Raw genomic sequence first — 15,510 nt, 5'->3', positions numbered from 1 at the left:
TCCGTTGTAATAAGGCTTGTCAAGGTCCCCAGGGACCAATGATGAAGCTAGTTGTCAGTTATTCTCCTTGAACTCTCAAAAGCATTTGACTCGGTTGATCACCCCTTCCTTCCTGAAATACTTCCTTTTTTTGGCTTCCAGGAGACCATAGTCTCCTGGTTTTCCTATTGTTCCTCCTTCACCACCACCCCTCCATTCCTTCTTAGTGTTCTTTCCTGGCTTCTGTTAACCTTCCTGACATTCTAACCATAGAGAATGCCGGGGATCAGTCAATGAACCTTGCCTCCTCTTTGCCTACATCCAATCCTTGGTGATCGGATCCAATACGATGGTTTTAACAACCATCTCTAGACTGATGCATAAGAAGTTACCATTTTATGGGTCCAAGGGGTTGACTATCAGTACTTTCATATGGTTAAACCTAATGACTCCCAAACATCATTGCCCATGAGCTCCAGGTACCTCCATCTACTTGTATATGGGGCTTGATATTTTCTCTGGGATGTCGAAGATGCATTACAAGCATAATATTCTTGCTTATTTCAGTTAATGACAAGTTCATTTTTCCAGTTGTTCAGCTAAAAATCCTTGAATCCTCTATTCCTCTGACAATCAACATCCAATCCATCTGCAAATCCTTTTGACTCTAACTTCAAAACATATCCAACCCTGACAACAGTTACCGTCCCCCCTACATGTTGGCTCCTGGTATTATAATCTCTCACCTGGCATATGCAATGCTTTCTAACTGGATCCTTGTTCTGTCCTTGCCCCGTAAAGCAGCAGGGGAACTCCTGTTAAAACACAATTTAGATCATGTCAATTCTTTGCTTAAAACCTCTGACTTACTCCGAGTTAAAGTCAAAGGTCTTGCAATGGCTTCCCAGTCTCTGTAGAGATCTGGTTGCTGTTTCTTCCCTAGGCTTAACACTGAACTTCTCCTCGCCCACTCCAGGCACACTGACTCCTTGTTGTTCTTCTGCCTCAGGACCTTTGCACTGACTAGTTTTTCCACCTGGAATTCTTCTCCCCTGGATAGCCTTATGGTTCAGGTTCAGTTTCTTATTGTTCTGCTTTGGACCCACTATTTCCACTACCTGCCACTATGTGCCAGTCCGTGTGCCAAGTGCTATGGATACAGCGATGGCAAAACTATAGCAGTTCTTACCCTTGTGGAGCTTCTATTTAGTGTCTGTGGGGGGACATATACTAACTGAATAATTGCGCAAAACTGCAGAAGCGGAGCTCAGATGAGTGCTGTAAGAGAGAGATACTCGTGCAATGAGAGCTTAATGGAAGGATCTGGGGAGGCTTCTCAGAGGAGGTGATACTTGAGCTGGGAATGATGGAGGGCCATGGTTCTCTCGGTGCGCTGATTAGTGCACACATGGACCTGTGACTCTTGCTAGGTCAATGACTGTCACCAGGCCTCCATGCCCTGGGGGTTTTCTATGAGGATGTGGGAGAAAGTGATTCCTTTTTTCCAGGTAGCTGAGCTATTGGCTGTGAGCCCAGAGCTGCTGGTGGTTACATCTCCATAGTTGGAAGGATCTTACCTGATGGAAGAAAGAATCAAGACCGCATTAGAAAAAACTTAGATGAGCTGGATGGAGAGTTCTGACAGTAGGGGAGGCTCCTGATCTGGTGTCCCCAAATCCAATTCTTTCCCTGGGTTATATGAGCCATTAAACTAGTTGGGCAGTTTTAGCAAGTTCAGTTTAGCGATTTCTGTCCCTTGGGATATGTGCATCCTGACCAATCTTCTTCCCTCCATAAGAGGAGCAGAAGGGTGCATCTCTGGGAGAAAGAGCTCAGCTTGACAAGACCCAGAGCCTCCTTCTCAGGTTCTCCCCTCCTCCCCAGCATCTGCAGTCTCTTCCTCACAAGAGCCGCATCAAAAGGGAGGAGGGTCATGGATCCTGGTGGATTTGAGGGCAGCCGTGACAATGATCATGGACAGAGCTGAACCAGGTGGGGCCTCAGCTGCTTTATCAAGTGTTCTCACCTTTTCTAAAAGTTAAGGTCTAGAGAAGAAAACTCTCTGAGCCCAAGATTAAATACTTATCATGAAATGTTTCCTTTCTCTTTCTTAGCTTCGTGGTGTAAAATGTAAGAAGCCCTTAGGGTAATAAGTAAGCCTGTCTTTGTCTTCTCCGGTCATGAGTTCCTCTCCTTAGAGACAGCTTCTGGAGTATCCTTCCAGAGGAATTTTACACACAGACAAGGGAGTATGTAACTCTGAGTGCATATGGTTTCACACAAATGGTTTCCTGCTATGCATGCTGTTCTGTCTCTGGCTCTTAGTACTTACTGTATTTTTGGTTATTGTTTCATATAAGCGCACATAAAGTGGTCTCAGCCTTCTTATAAGTTCCAGAACATTCTATTGTGTAGAGGTATACGTGCTTAACCAGCTCCCAATTAAAGGATTGTTTCCAGTCTTTTGCTATTATCAAAGCTTTCCCGAGTGCTCAAAAGATGATACACACATCTTTGGGTCTATGGACAGGGTTCTCGGTAGGGTAAATTGGGTGATGTTTTCCCTTTAATTTTCATTTTGTCCTCCTCTGGATCTGAAATGCACTCTCTCTGTTAGTCCAGAGAGGGGGTATAATTAGAAGAAGATCGTAGAATAAGTGATGAGCTAAGTCAGAATTAGAACTCGGATGCCGGGCCTCCTAATCCATCCAGCATTGCCTCTGTCCACCTCCACGTGGCCCCCTGGCTCACCAGAGAAGCAGGCAACAGCAGCTGAGCTGGGGAAGGTGCGGGAGTGGGGCTGGGGGAGGGAGGGTGATTATAGCCCAAGCTGTTGATAAGGCAAGGCAACAAGGGAGGGCTCCATCCAGGGTGTTTAGGACCTGGGGAAGGAGAGGCTGAAGGTGCATGGCCCAGAAAATGAACTTAGGAGTGAAAACAAAAGGCAAGTATCCATTTTCCCCTTTTTCCATTGTCACAGAACTTTTAGCTGGGCTTATGGCCACCCAGAATAAAAATTATTTTCCAGCCTCCCACTGGAGGCTGTAAAGTGATGTGTCATGTGACAGCCTCCAGGAACCCTTGTTAAAAGACAAGGTCTGCCCCCTCTTCTTCATCCTGCCCTGCTGCCGGGAGTGCAGGTGCCCTCACTCGAGGCTGTAGGACCAAGGCCGCAAATTAGGGATGGAAAGAGGGTGCTGGAGTGAGCCTGTGTCCCTGGCAACCTTGTGGATCAGAGCTCTCTTATAGCCTGGACCTCAGGCCTCCAGATTTCCACCTGAGAGATTAAAAACTAGGGTGCAAAAGCTCGGAATGTTTTGGGTTTCTTTGTGCAGCTGAATTGAATCTTACCTGAAACTAAAGGCCATGGTTGAGTATGTTGAGTTCTTACGGTTCTGACAATGGATTTGTCCTGGGCTACCTGAGCTCCGTTTGCTAGATCACCTGTCAGCCTTGGTCAGGGGTGTAAATGGAACCATGATAGTGCTGGGGATGGGCCTGAGGAGTCAGGATACCTAGGTCCTCAGATGGCTCTGCTGATGCCAGTACGTTTCATGACTTCATGCAAAGAATTCCCTTTCCCTGGGTCTCAGTTTCCTAATCTGGAAAATGAGACGTTTGAATCAGAAAACCTCTAAGGTCCTTTCCAACTGTGATGCTCATAGCTCTGTCTCGGATGGTTGACCTGGATCTCTCTCCCTTCCCAGCTCTGTCCTCTGAACTCCTCATGGCATTTCACTGGTCTCGCCCTTGGACCATGGTCAGGTTTTGCCTTGCATCTCTCTTCTCCTTGAAGTTCTCTGAGGTCAGGCCCTTGGGCTTCTTCCTGTCATACCCTTGTCTAGCTTCTAGAATAGTGCCTTGGGTATAAAGTGTATTCAGTACACCTTTGTCAAATAGACGATCTCACACAGACACAACTGGAATATGATCCCGGATCTTTCATGCCCTACTCCCCCGGCCCGCCCCCCAACCCCAGCCCATGCTGGTTCCACTTTCACCCTGTGGAAGCTGGGAGGGAACAGCAGTCCACACCCACCTTCCCCTGCTGGAGCTTTGCCTCCCTCAGAGCTGCACCCACACAGGGTTTCCCTGCCCCAACCTGTTGCTAATTTTGGTCTCTGTGGCTTGGTCCTCCTCTGCCACACCTTCCTGTGACGTCCTCAGGCCCCCATCTCCCAGCCAGGGAGCGAAGGAAGGGAGATACCACTGAATGCCCTGGCGGGGGTGGAGGGGTTCTTTGCTGAAGTCTTCTACCTCTTTCCTTTCCAGTAGTTTATTCCTCCTCATTCTCATCCCTCCCAATTATGAGCTTTGTGAACATCATTCTCCTAGCGCAGACACCAAAAAACGAAGGAACAGAGTGGGTGAGCAACTTCCCCTGGGTTGCACAGCGGGAAGGTCTCTGTGGACAATAAGTTTCTTGGTGGCCACCGTCAGCAGAAGATGACAGAAAAGGGTAAAGACCCCAGTCCTGTAATGTTCCCATCCATCTTTGCTCTGTGAATATCATAATCTCTCTCTGTGGCTGGGAAATGCCCACCTTGGTTTGGCAGTAGGGTTTGGATATTTTTGGGCATCTGAACCTTCCTCCACGTCCCTTCCCCTCTCTTTCTTACTGCCCACAGGTCATCAGTCTCCACCACAGGGCAATTCCAGTCCCTGCCTCCTGGTCTCTGCTCTCCTCTGGACCGTGTTAGGGACTGTCACCTACCCAGCGTGACACCATTACCCTGCACAGTTGGTAGCCTCACTATCCTCATTCTAGAGGTGAGGACACTGAAGTTCAGAGACGTCCAGTGACTTGTCCAAGGTAACACCCCAGGTAACGTGTAGGGCTGGGCTCTGAAATCATGTCCTTAGCCCCCAAGCCCAGGGCTCTCTCCTTTGCAGCCTACATGGGGTGGGGGCAGCTGTGCTTTCTTCCACTCTCCTGGGGAGTGGCTTTATTGGAGAAGAACACAAACTCCACAGTCGACATAAATGGAGCACTGACTCTGTACCAGGCTTGGCTTGAACTCCTTCAATCCTCACCACATCCTACGCAGTGGGTACCACTACTCTCTTTGGTTTATAGCCAGGGAAACTGAGGCCCAGAGAGATGAGTGACTGATCTGAGTTAACATATCTAGTGGTTGACAGAAGTGTCAACTTGAACCCAGGACCGACAGCTTCAGTGCTGAAGAATGGTGCTGCCTTTCTGAAAGGAAAAGCACAGGTTTGAGAGAGCCATATAGGTCTGGGTTTGAAGCCCCGCTTTGCCACGTCTAGCTGGTGCCGTCTCTCTCACCTGGGCCCCTAGATATGCAACAGGGGTGCTGCCCTGCAGTGTTGGGTTGTGTGGACACAAGAGAGGCATCTAGAGATAAAGCTCATTATAAAGTTCTGGCCCTGGGCGCAGGGTAGAGGCTCAGTCAACCCGAGTTCCTTTCTTCTCTTTCTAGGCTTCAGCTAAGGTTCTCCGGTCTCAGCCCACGAAGGAAGGATCTTAGATTACAGGAAAGAGGGTGTTCTACTGAAGTTGGAGCCGGCTTCTTCCTGGTCCCAGGCAGCTTGCCCTTTTCATCTTCCTGGACCTCGCTCCGAGGGGCTGTGGGAGAGACTGTGCCCTGTGTCTCCCTCTCTGTTTTACAGCCTGAAGTTTAATCTTCTCCCCTCCCTGCCCACCCTGGTGTCCCCTTTCCACCTCCCTAGCACACTGCCCGTGGGTTTCTACCATGGAAAGGCCCTACTGCCTGAACTCCTATCTGCTTCCTGTGGTTAATATTGGGGCAGGTTCTTTGAGTGGGAACATCTGTCTGAGTCACTGTGCCCTCCGCAGCTCCCACTGACTCAGCATTGGGCTTCCCTTCCTGTCCCCATCCCCCCCCCCGACAGGTGAGCTTCTCCCTGCTCCACTCTGACCACCGGCTCCTCGTTTACCAGCCGCTCAGAGCCTCTGAGAGAGGGCAGGGCTCAATTTCAAGGCTCCACTCCTTTTGAGCACCTGCTCTGAACCAGGCCCTGTGCTAAGCATTTTCTGTGCATTATCTTATTTGAGTCTCAAAACATCACTGTGTGGTCACGGTTAGTTACTAACTGTTTCCTCTTGGAGGCTCAGGGAGATTAAGGAGGCTAATTTACCCCAAATCGCAGAGCTAGGCAGAGCCATGACTCAAACCCATGTCTGGCGGACTCCAGATCCCAGGTTCTTAAACACACTGTCCTGTGCGATATTTGGTCCTGAAGCAGAGGGAAAGACAGACAAGCGTCCTTCTTGCTGGGAGAATTTGAATACCCAATCACACATTCAACTTTGGGGGAAAATGTGGCTCCTGGGCACCCACTTAGAAGTCAAAAGTTGCCCTGGGATTTCCCAGAGACCAAAGAAGGCCACCATGTGTGGGAGGGAGGAAGTGTGAATTTCCAGGGGCCGGAGGGGTTCTCAGTGCTTGGAGTCCAGTGGTGCTGGGCAGTCCAGTGGTGCTTTCCTGTAATCTAAGATCCTTCCTTCGTGGAGGAGTGGTTCTCATCTCCTTGGAGGTCTGGGTTACTTGGACTGGGCTGTTCACTCCCTAGCAGACCTTCACAGAGGGCCCTGTGTGTACTCACACTCTACCACCAAGGCTCTCTGGGTAGTAAAAGAGGCAGAAGTGGCAACAAGTATTGGCATGGCTGGTGACAAGGGCTATGGTGGAAGCAGGCAAAGAAGGAAGGCTTTGAGGAAGGCTCTGAAGAAGGGCAAGGACCCACTCTCCCCAAGGTCTCGTGTAGAGTGATGGAAGGTCAGAGAGTGCTGGGTTCAAATCCAGGCTCTGACGCTTCTGACCTAGGGGATCTCCAGCAGATTTTCTCTGAGCTTCAGTTTTGCCATCATGAAATGGGGATAATCCTGTCTACGTCACTGGAGTGTAGTGCCTGGTAAATAAGGTGGGGCTTTTTTTTTTTTTTTTGATTGATTGATTTTGGGCTGCGTTGGGTCTTCATTGCTGCATGCGAGCGGGGGCTACACATCGTTGAGTTGCGTGGGCTTCTTATTGCGGTGGCTTCTCTCGTTGCAGAGCATGGGCTCTAGGCGCATGGGCTTCAGTAGTTGCAGCACGTGGGCTCAGCAGTTTGGGCTCGCGGGCTCTAGAGCGTAGGCTCAGTAGTTGTGGTGCACGGGCTTAGTTGCTCCGTGGCATGTGGGATCTTCCCGGACCAGGGCTTGAACCCGTGTCCCCTATATTGGCAGGCAGATTCTTAACCACTGTGCCACCAGGGGAGTCCAATAAGGCGGGTTTTAAAGCCCTGAGAGGTATCGGATGCTACTCTCTGTTTCCGTTCCCACCTTGTCCTGTCATCAAAAAATACTTGCAGGAACAATCTTCCCAGCAGCCATGGTTGCTGTCAAAGTCAATGGCTTGATCCTCAAGTTAGACAGTAACTCTGAGCTCTACTCTTTTGGCCTGATCACAGAGGGTTTTAGATAAGAGATTGAGGTGAATTGAGGGTCACTCCCATACCTCTTCTTAAAAACAAAGCAAAAGAAAACAAAACAAGCAAACAAAAAAAAACCCAAAACTAAAAATGGTGTTACAATGTCAATTGATGGGGAATTGGGAACTTTAACTTGCAAAGATGCTGCTTAACCCTCAAAACTGGGAGGCTTTACAGGCTGGGTTAAGAACACAGATTTGAGACCCAGACTATCTAGGTTTGCTTCTTGGCTCCATGATGTTCAAGCTGAATGAACTTGGACACTTTTCTTATAATGCCCAGTATCCTTGCATTGGGCCTTATCTTTTTCAGCTGAGAATGGGGATCCTAAGAGTACTTACTACTAGGGTCTTCCTCCTGGAGAACATGTGAGGCCAAAATAAGATAGCATGTGTCAGGAGCTAAGCACAGAACCTGGAGTATAGGAAGCTCTCAGAAAACATTAGCCGGTCTGTTACTGCTTGGAAACTGCGGTTTAGCCTTAGAGAGTGGCAGTGCTGGCCGGGACTCTGGGGTTATCTAGATGCATGGTTTTCACCTGGGGGGCTCCAGGGTGTATGGACGTGCCCCAGGAGCCCCTCGTCAGATTCCAGAGAGGAGTAGGCAGGCCCACATATCCTCTGCCTCTGCCCCTGCCCCCATCTGTTTCATAGCTTGGGGTTCCCTGTAAAAGTTGTTTGGATAAAAGTGTGTGTGTGTGTTGACAGGGTTGGGGGGGTGGGTGGTTCTATTGGTTTTTTTTAGAAGTTTGAAATCTACAGATTTGTGTCAGTGATTTCCAGCTCCCTCTACCCCATGAGGACCTTTGACTATCTTTTCATCATAAATCCCATGGTTTGAAGAGTGTGGTCTACCTCCAAACTACATGTATTTAGCAATGACGTGTAAGATTTTTAGCTCTGGTTAAGGTATTTTGGGAAGACCTTTGGCAACACTTACAATTAGGAATCGTCATTGTCTATTTCAGAGTCTGAGAAGAGACTGGGGCCCTAGGCCTGGGACTTGGGTCCCCTCCACTCCTTTTCCTACAGGGGACCACGTCTTCTGAGCACCTTCTATAGCATCATCTTATTTAACTTTCGCAAGCATCCTTTGCTCCGATCTTCATTTTAGACTCAGAGAACAGAGCACGGAGGCATGGGCGGGGGTTGGTGGTGGTGGTATGTATCACTGCCCAGTATCACTCATTTGATAAATGGTTTTCAAAGTCCCAGCCCACTGAAGCTTTATTTATTTTCTGCATGAAAACTAGAGGCTTGTAGGATCTGTCCACTTTTTTCCAAGTCATCCCAACTCTTCTAAACATTTCACTGTTATTTGGAATTCATTAATTGGTTCCCTCTGTTAGCAGAGCTATGCAGGAAGGTACAGATGAGAGAACTGTGTTAAGCCACAAGTGGTCTGTGTTTGATTTCATTACTTGCATCTCCTCCACAATTCCACGCTACAGTTTATTCACACATACACATGAGCATACTCTAAGAAATACATGCTCAGAAACAAGGTGTCCGCAGCAGAACCCCAGACATATACACTCCACAACACGTCTGTTCTTTGAGGCATAAACATGGAAGCGGATGCACACACAGGGATGGTCAGATACTCGGACTCTTATATGTATCCAGATACAAAGAACCATAGCTACACAGCATGCACACACATACACGTACACCCTAATTGAAATGAGTTCTCTCTGAAGCCCGTTTGACCAGATGTCTTTGGAAGAAGGGATATAGGATTTACAAAAAGGAGAATTGCAACGATAACAGGGTAAACTTAACATGCTCACTAAACTGGCAAAAAAAAAAATTGGAGGGGAGTTGAATAATGACACCAAATGCTGAGGATTACTTTTTATAAAACAAGTGTCTTAATACATTGCCACTAACAAAGAAATGGTCGTTTTTTTTGGAAACATCTTTCTTATCGCTCCAGTAGTCAGATGTGTTTATACTCTCTTTTGTTGTAATTCCACTTCTAGGAAGTTAATCTAAAGAAGAACATCAACAAGAAGAAAATTTGACTTATAGAAAAGTAGCCACAACACAGTTACTTAGGAAATAGTGGTAGCCAGATAAATACCTACAATTCAATCCCGTCATCTCAGTTTGAGGCAGTCTTTTCCAGCCACATCACAATGACAATTATGAAGACTAGGGAACATCACAGAAAATATTTATGATAAAGTCAGTGAAAAAGAAGAGCACAAAACTGGGAGTTCACTGTGGATGGGATGAGATGAAGATTTGTCTACAAAGAGCTAAACAATGGAAAGTGAGAAACGAACAGCTCTTTGAGAGATATGACTATTATTGATTTGGTTTTTTGTTTGTTTACTTTAATGTTGTTATAATAAAGATTTCTGTTCCCAAAGCTATCTGTAATATAAAAAACCCAATGTAAGGGCTTCCCTGGTGGCGCAGTGGTTGAGAGTCCTCCTGCCGATGCAGGGGACACGGGTTCGTGCCCCGGTCCGGGAAGATCCCACATGCTGCGGAGCGGCTGGGCCCGTGAGCCATGGCCGCTGAGCCTGCGCGTCCGGAGCCTGTGCTCCACAACGGGAGAGGCCACAACAGTGAGAGGCCCGCGTACCGCAAAAAAAAAAAAAAAAAAAAAACCCAATGTAAGCCAGCCTGACAACTGCAGTAAAGATTTAACCCACTCGCGGATAATGGACCCTTAGCAACTCCTATGTTCGAGGGGCTGTATACACAGACACGTGCATCTATCTCTAAGAATGCCATGTGTACATTGGACTTGGTCAGCCTCCCAGCCTCAACCTACAAGAGTCTTAAATGACAAGCTAAGAATTGTCCATGGTGCTTCACAGGCCTAAGGCTCACCTCTGTTATTCTTCAAAGCCCTAAACTTGAATATTTTCAGGTGATCTATTTAATACCAATACCTGAACTTGCAGCTCCTGATCCTTGGAGATAAGACTCCAGTTGGTGAAAAAAGTTATTCAGTAGGGCCAGAGACCAAGTAAGGTCTAGGCTTTCCATGAACTAGCTCTGTGACCTTTGACCAAACTTGTTAGCATTCACTGAAAATTGACCGCTTTGGGTGCTGTGGTGGATGCCCTACACCAGAGGTCCTCAACCTTCAGGAGCGCCAGAATCACCTGGAGGGGGTTTCTTGTTGATACAGAGGTTACTGGGCCTCACACCCTGTGATAAGACTCAGTAGGACTGGAGTGGGGCCCAGGAATTTGCATTCTAACAAGCTGCCAAGTGATGTTGAAGCTGTTGACCCAGTATGGAGGGCCACTTGCTCTACATAGATTTTGCTCAAAATAACCCTGCAAATGAAGTGCCTTAAATATTACTCCCATGAACTAAGAGGATAGAGAACTTGAGTGACTTGGAAAGTCATTTAATCTTCTTGGTAATAAGATTACCTCCTGCTCTTTCAAGAACTGAAATATGGAATTGATGAGACAATCCAGATACTAGTCATTTGCTCTGATGTGAATACCAACACACACGCACGCACACACACATCCACACACACACATCTTCCCCTCTATTATGGAGACCCACTGCCAGCCTGCCTTCTTTTTCAATATGAACTATCTCCAGGGGTCAGTTTCCTGTTTGTTTTTTGTTTTGTTTTTCAGTCAGTGAGAATGAACTGACTTAGATGGTCAACTTAGAAACCTGCATGGTTTCTGCTGTCACCAGGGAGCCTCAGCAAAGTGACAGCATGCACTGCTAGTGACTCCGCAGATGACCCAGGCTTTGTGGTCTCAGGCTTATCAGTGTATCCACTGTGCCGCCTGGGGGAGCTGGGTGCTGGGGGCACGCAGAGGAGCTGCTGCTTTGCAGCTGTGTGCCAGCAGTCCATCTCTGTGCAGCTCAGCTGTAGTATGAGGAAAATAGCACTGACCTTCATCAGGCAGTGGTGAGGGTTCAATGAGCTGGCCGTGTAAAGAGCACAGACTGGTACCCAACAGAGATTTTCCTGGGACTTGATGAAATGGCTCCAAACTTGCCATAAAAGAGTAAGAGGGTGAAAACAGCCAGGACACTCCTGGATGAAACACAAAAAAAAACAACAAAATAAAGAGAGGGGAGCCTTTCTTAACCAGATACCATGGCTCATTACGGTCAATGCAGTGATAAAGTAGGTGACCAATAAAAAGAAAGTCCATAAACAGAACCACGTATGTAGGATGCTATGGTACGTGATATGGCTTGTATGTCACATCAATTCAAAAATTAGGCCTGGAAAAACGGCAGTCCATATGGAAGAAAAGATTAAATTGGATCCTTACGTTACACCATATGCAAAAATCAACTGCAGACGGTTAAATGTTAAAAATACGCCCCTGGGGCTTCCCTGGTGGCACAGTGGTTGAGAGTCAGCCTGCTAATGCAGGGGACACGGGTTCGAGCCCTGGTCTGGGAGGATCCCACGTGCCGCGGAGCAAGTAGGCCCGTGAGCCACAACCACTGAGCCTGCGCGTCTGGAGCCTGTGCTCCGCAACAAGAGAGGCCGCGACAGTGAGAGGCCCGCGCACCGCGGTGAAGATGGCCCCCGCTTGCCACAACTAGAGAAAGCCCTCACACAGAAACAAAGACCCAACACAGCTAAAATAAATAAATTAATTAATAAACTCCTACCCCCAACATCTTCTTAAAAAAAATACGCCCCTGAAAATTTTAATAGAAAACTTTAATAGAAATATCTTTTGAACTTTGGAGAAGGGAAAGATTTCTTAAACAAGATACAAAAATGTTGACTCTAAAAGAAAAGAATGATACATTTTCTGTATTACAATTAAGAGTTTTCTTTCTTAAAAAGACAACTTGAAAATAAGCTACAGGTACTTCCCTGGTGGTTCAGTGGTTAAGACTCCACGCTCCCAGTGCAGGGGGCCTGGGTTCGATCCCTGGTCAGGGAACTAGATCCTGCATGCTGCAACTAAGACCGGCGCAGCCAAATAAAGAAAGAAAGAAAGAAAAAAGAAAATAAGCTACAAATCGTAGACTATATGGCAATCCACATCCTAACAAAGGATTATATAAGAATGTATCAAGAGCTCCTTGATATCTGTGAGAGACTCTATTCTTGTTTAAAATGATTCAGAATATATTGTCCTACATCATTGGCTTTGTGCTTGGCCATGTAACCTCCTTGAGCCAACAGAATGTGAGCAGATAGGACATGTGTCATAGCTTAGCAGAAGCTTTAAAAGCATTGCAAGTTTCTTTTTCCTGGATCCTCTGCCAGGAGAATGACATATCCTAAACAAAGCTGTTCCTTTAGCCTGAGCCCAGGAGTGGGAAGACGTGGGGCAAGGAGCTGACCCACAGGTTGAAGCAGAGATGCAACTGACCTGCAGACTTGAGAGCAAAAAGGAATGTTTCTTGTTAGAAGCCACCGATTTGGGGGATGAGGTGGGGGGGTTGTTATGGTAGCGAAAGCTGACCAATATGGAAACTAGTACCTAGCAGTGGGGTGCTGTGCTACCCAAAGAATAAAATGTGTGGTTTTGGCTTTGGGGCTGAGTGGCAGGCAGGGAAATAACTACTATAGGGGGCTGGAAAACCAGCAAGCTATGTAATGTAATAGTTAACCATTTGGAAAAACTGTCACATGTGATCATTCGGAAGGGCTCCCTTCCCCTACACTGCTGCTCTGGGAACCCACAGAAGGAGAGCTTCCCAAACCTCCAAAGGCCAAAGCCTTCCTGGCTTGACCTGTCATAGCATGTGTCCTCTTAAAACACTTACAGCCCCTTAGCTGTGTGTCACTAAATGTCCATGTCAAGGTCAATACCGTCCCATGTGGTCCACCTCTTCCCTGGGGGTCCATACTCACCCTCCAGGAGCTTGGGCACAAAGTGGGCGGCTGCCTTGGTCTTCTTGACTCGATTTCCCTTCATGACTTGGCCCTCCTTGTCCAGGCCCAAGTACCAGGCCCGGCTAGAACGACGCTGGTGATAGAGAGCAGAGGTGTACAGGACATAGTAATTCTCAAAGACGCACTCCTTAAAGCGACACTCAGCTGTGAAATGTGGCTGAGGAGACAAAGACCCAGAAAGGCACACACAGACAGAAACACAAAAAGACACATCACTGAACAGAAGGGAGCCCTGGGAAGAACAAGGCAGGATATAATCCATATGTTTGAGACTGGCAGAGCCAACTTCTGAGTCCACGCAGGAACTGGGAGAAAGGGAGCATGAGGAAGAGTCTGGTGGCCCCCCGAGGGCCGGGAACTAGACTTCTGGGGGCCTGGGATAAGAAGATAACTTCTCTCTGCTCTACTCCCAACCTCTCACCATCCAGGGCACCTGGAGGGAATTTCTGCTTGGAGGAGTTCCTGAATCCTTCCCCAGCATCCTGAATGACTCTGGGGAAGTGAGTAATAATGAGGTCTAGAGGAGGTTGGAGAAGACACAGGGGTCCTAAAAGGTTGAAAGAGTTGGACATTCAAAGAGCCTGGGGGTATTTAGGAGGCTATTGGAGGAGAAGGGATTGGAGGGAGGCTACAGGAGGTGCTTGGGAGCGGGCAGTGAGGACAGGGTGTCGGCAAGAGCTGGAGGAAGAGGAATCCCTGAGTTGCAAAATATCTGTAGCTGGGAAGGCTGTAGCTAGGGGAGTCCCCTGACTCCAGGCCACTCTGCCCCCTTGTCTCACCGAGCTGTAGAGCAGCCCCTCAGCGTTCATGGCCACGTAGTGACCCAGCTTGGCACTCTGGATGGTGACTACACAGAGCCCCACAGGGATCAGGTTGAAGTGGGCTGGGGGTGGAGAGAAGGGGTATCGGTACCCCAAGTTTCCAATCCCCATCTGAGCCCCCCCTCAATTATGGTCCTTGTTCTACTTCTTCCTTTGCGGGGTCAAAGAGCCAGACTGAAAACAACAGAACCTGAAGCCACAATAGGACTGTCATCTCCTATGCCTGCGCTCCCCCTTCCCACCCAGCAGCTGGATTCCCCTCTCACTGAAAGAGCTGGTGTCCTCTGGGGTGCCCTGGATGCTCCCATCGGGATTCGCCTGGAGGTAGAAACGCTGGCGGCAGAACAGTTTGGTGACGATGCCTTTGAGCTGAGGCTCTGGAGAGAGAGACATTCATCTTGGAACATGACATCTCTGTTCCCAGAAACATTGCTACACTTGGCGGGATCAGAGGAGAGAAAGAAAGGAGGATGGAGGGAAGGAAGAGGGTCCCAGGGCCCCAGCTCCCTGACCCTCTAAGCAAGCTCTCTCCCACCTCTCTTTGACTCCAGAGGAAGCTGGGGTGTGGGTCCCTTCTGCCTCCTCTAACCAGCTTTCAGTTGAATTGATTGAAATTTATTTAAAGGCTTAATTCCTACTCTACAGCTCAACCAGAATGGGGGGAGGGGAGAAGAAGGAAGAGGAAGGGGAGAGATATATGGAAACGCAGAGGACAGAGGGAGACAGGCAGAGCTGCTGAAGGGGCAGTGTGTTTGCGAATGTGGGGGGCATTAAGGTGACCCCAGGGTAGGGGCGCCCCCTCAGGGGTGGGGGTGGGACTGGACCTGACGCTGACTCAGCACCTGCTGCTGCAGCTGCCGCTCGCTTCGCGCGGGCCTCGCCTTGGCCCAGCGCCGGACTGTCTGACACTGACCCATCTGTCTGTCTGTCTGTCTGTCTGCTGGCTCGCGGGGGTCCCAGCCGTCCCTGAGGCTCAGCCTCTCCCCTTCAGCCAGGTAACCCGCCTGGGCTGGGGGATATTCGGTACCAAACCAAGGAAATGGGGGAGGGGGCCAGGGAGCTGGTGAGGCAGGCTGACTCACGTGGGGCTGGGTCCCACACAAAGGGTGGGCTGCTGACCTACCACTGCGGAGGGCCGGCGGCGGGGGGAGGAGGACGCCAGCGGCGGGGTGGGAGGGTCTCCCCCTAAGGGAGCTGCGAGCGGACGGGAGCGAGGCCAGAGGGACTTCCCGCCTGTCGCACCGGGACGGGGACCACAGGCTAACCTTCACAACTCTCTTTGCCTGGCGCTTGCGGCCGAGTTCCCCGTACCCCCTCGTAGGTGGTACGGCCGCCAGTCTCCGTGCGGGTATCCAGCCGTGTAGTGTGTCTGAGTTCCTCGCGGCAG

General features: G+C 48.9%; 1 protein-coding gene across 2 annotated transcripts; it reads right to left on the bottom strand.

Annotated features, from left to right (window-relative positions):
- Nucleotides 1-9,317: 9,317 nt before the first annotated feature.
- Nucleotides 9,318-15,497, bottom strand: LOC132511268 (fibroblast growth factor 11-like). Of its 2 annotated transcripts, XM_060134318.1 has the most exons (5): nucleotides 15,389-15,468; nucleotides 14,390-14,555; nucleotides 14,082-14,185; nucleotides 13,261-13,459; nucleotides 9,318-9,427 (listed from the first exon to the last, which is right to left on the bottom strand). In XM_060134318.1, the coding sequence occupies exons 2-5, from the start codon at nucleotides 14,514-14,516 to the stop codon at nucleotides 9,423-9,425; spliced, it is 435 nt and encodes a 144-aa protein (XP_059990301.1). In that variant the 5' UTR covers nucleotides 14,517-14,555; nucleotides 15,389-15,468; the 3' UTR covers nucleotides 9,318-9,422. The 2 variants fall into 2 exon arrangements, 1 of the variants encoding a protein (XP_059990301.1); XR_009537572.1 differs by lacking the exons at nucleotides 9,318-9,427; nucleotides 14,082-14,185; nucleotides 14,390-14,555 and adding an exon at nucleotides 12,338-12,360 and having other exon boundaries at nucleotides 13,261-13,375; nucleotides 15,389-15,497.
- Between the last annotated feature and the right edge of the window lie 13 nt (nucleotides 15,498-15,510).

Source organism: Lagenorhynchus albirostris, chromosome 20 (genome assembly GCF_949774975.1).
Source record: "Lagenorhynchus albirostris chromosome 20, mLagAlb1.1, whole genome shotgun sequence".
NCBI lineage: Eukaryota > Metazoa > Chordata > Mammalia > Artiodactyla > Delphinidae > Lagenorhynchus > Lagenorhynchus albirostris.
Note: the sequence above shows the minus strand (reverse complement) of the source record. Positions and strands in the feature narration are given on the sequence as shown.

Excerpts from the sequence above, each read along its gene's own strand:
- LOC132511268 (XM_060134318.1), bottom strand. The coding sequence starts at position 14,516 with ATGTCTCTCTCTCCAGAGCCTCAGCTCAAAGGCATCGTCACCAAACTG. Across the intron at positions 14,186-14,389 it reads AGAGGACACCAGCTCTTTCA|CCCACTTCAACCTGATCCCT; the intron begins GTGAGAGGGGAA and ends CTCCACCCCCAG. Across the intron at positions 13,460-14,081 it reads AGGGGCTGCTCTACAGCTCG|CCACATTTCACAGCTGAGTG; the intron begins GTGAGACAAGGG and ends TTGTCTCCTCAG.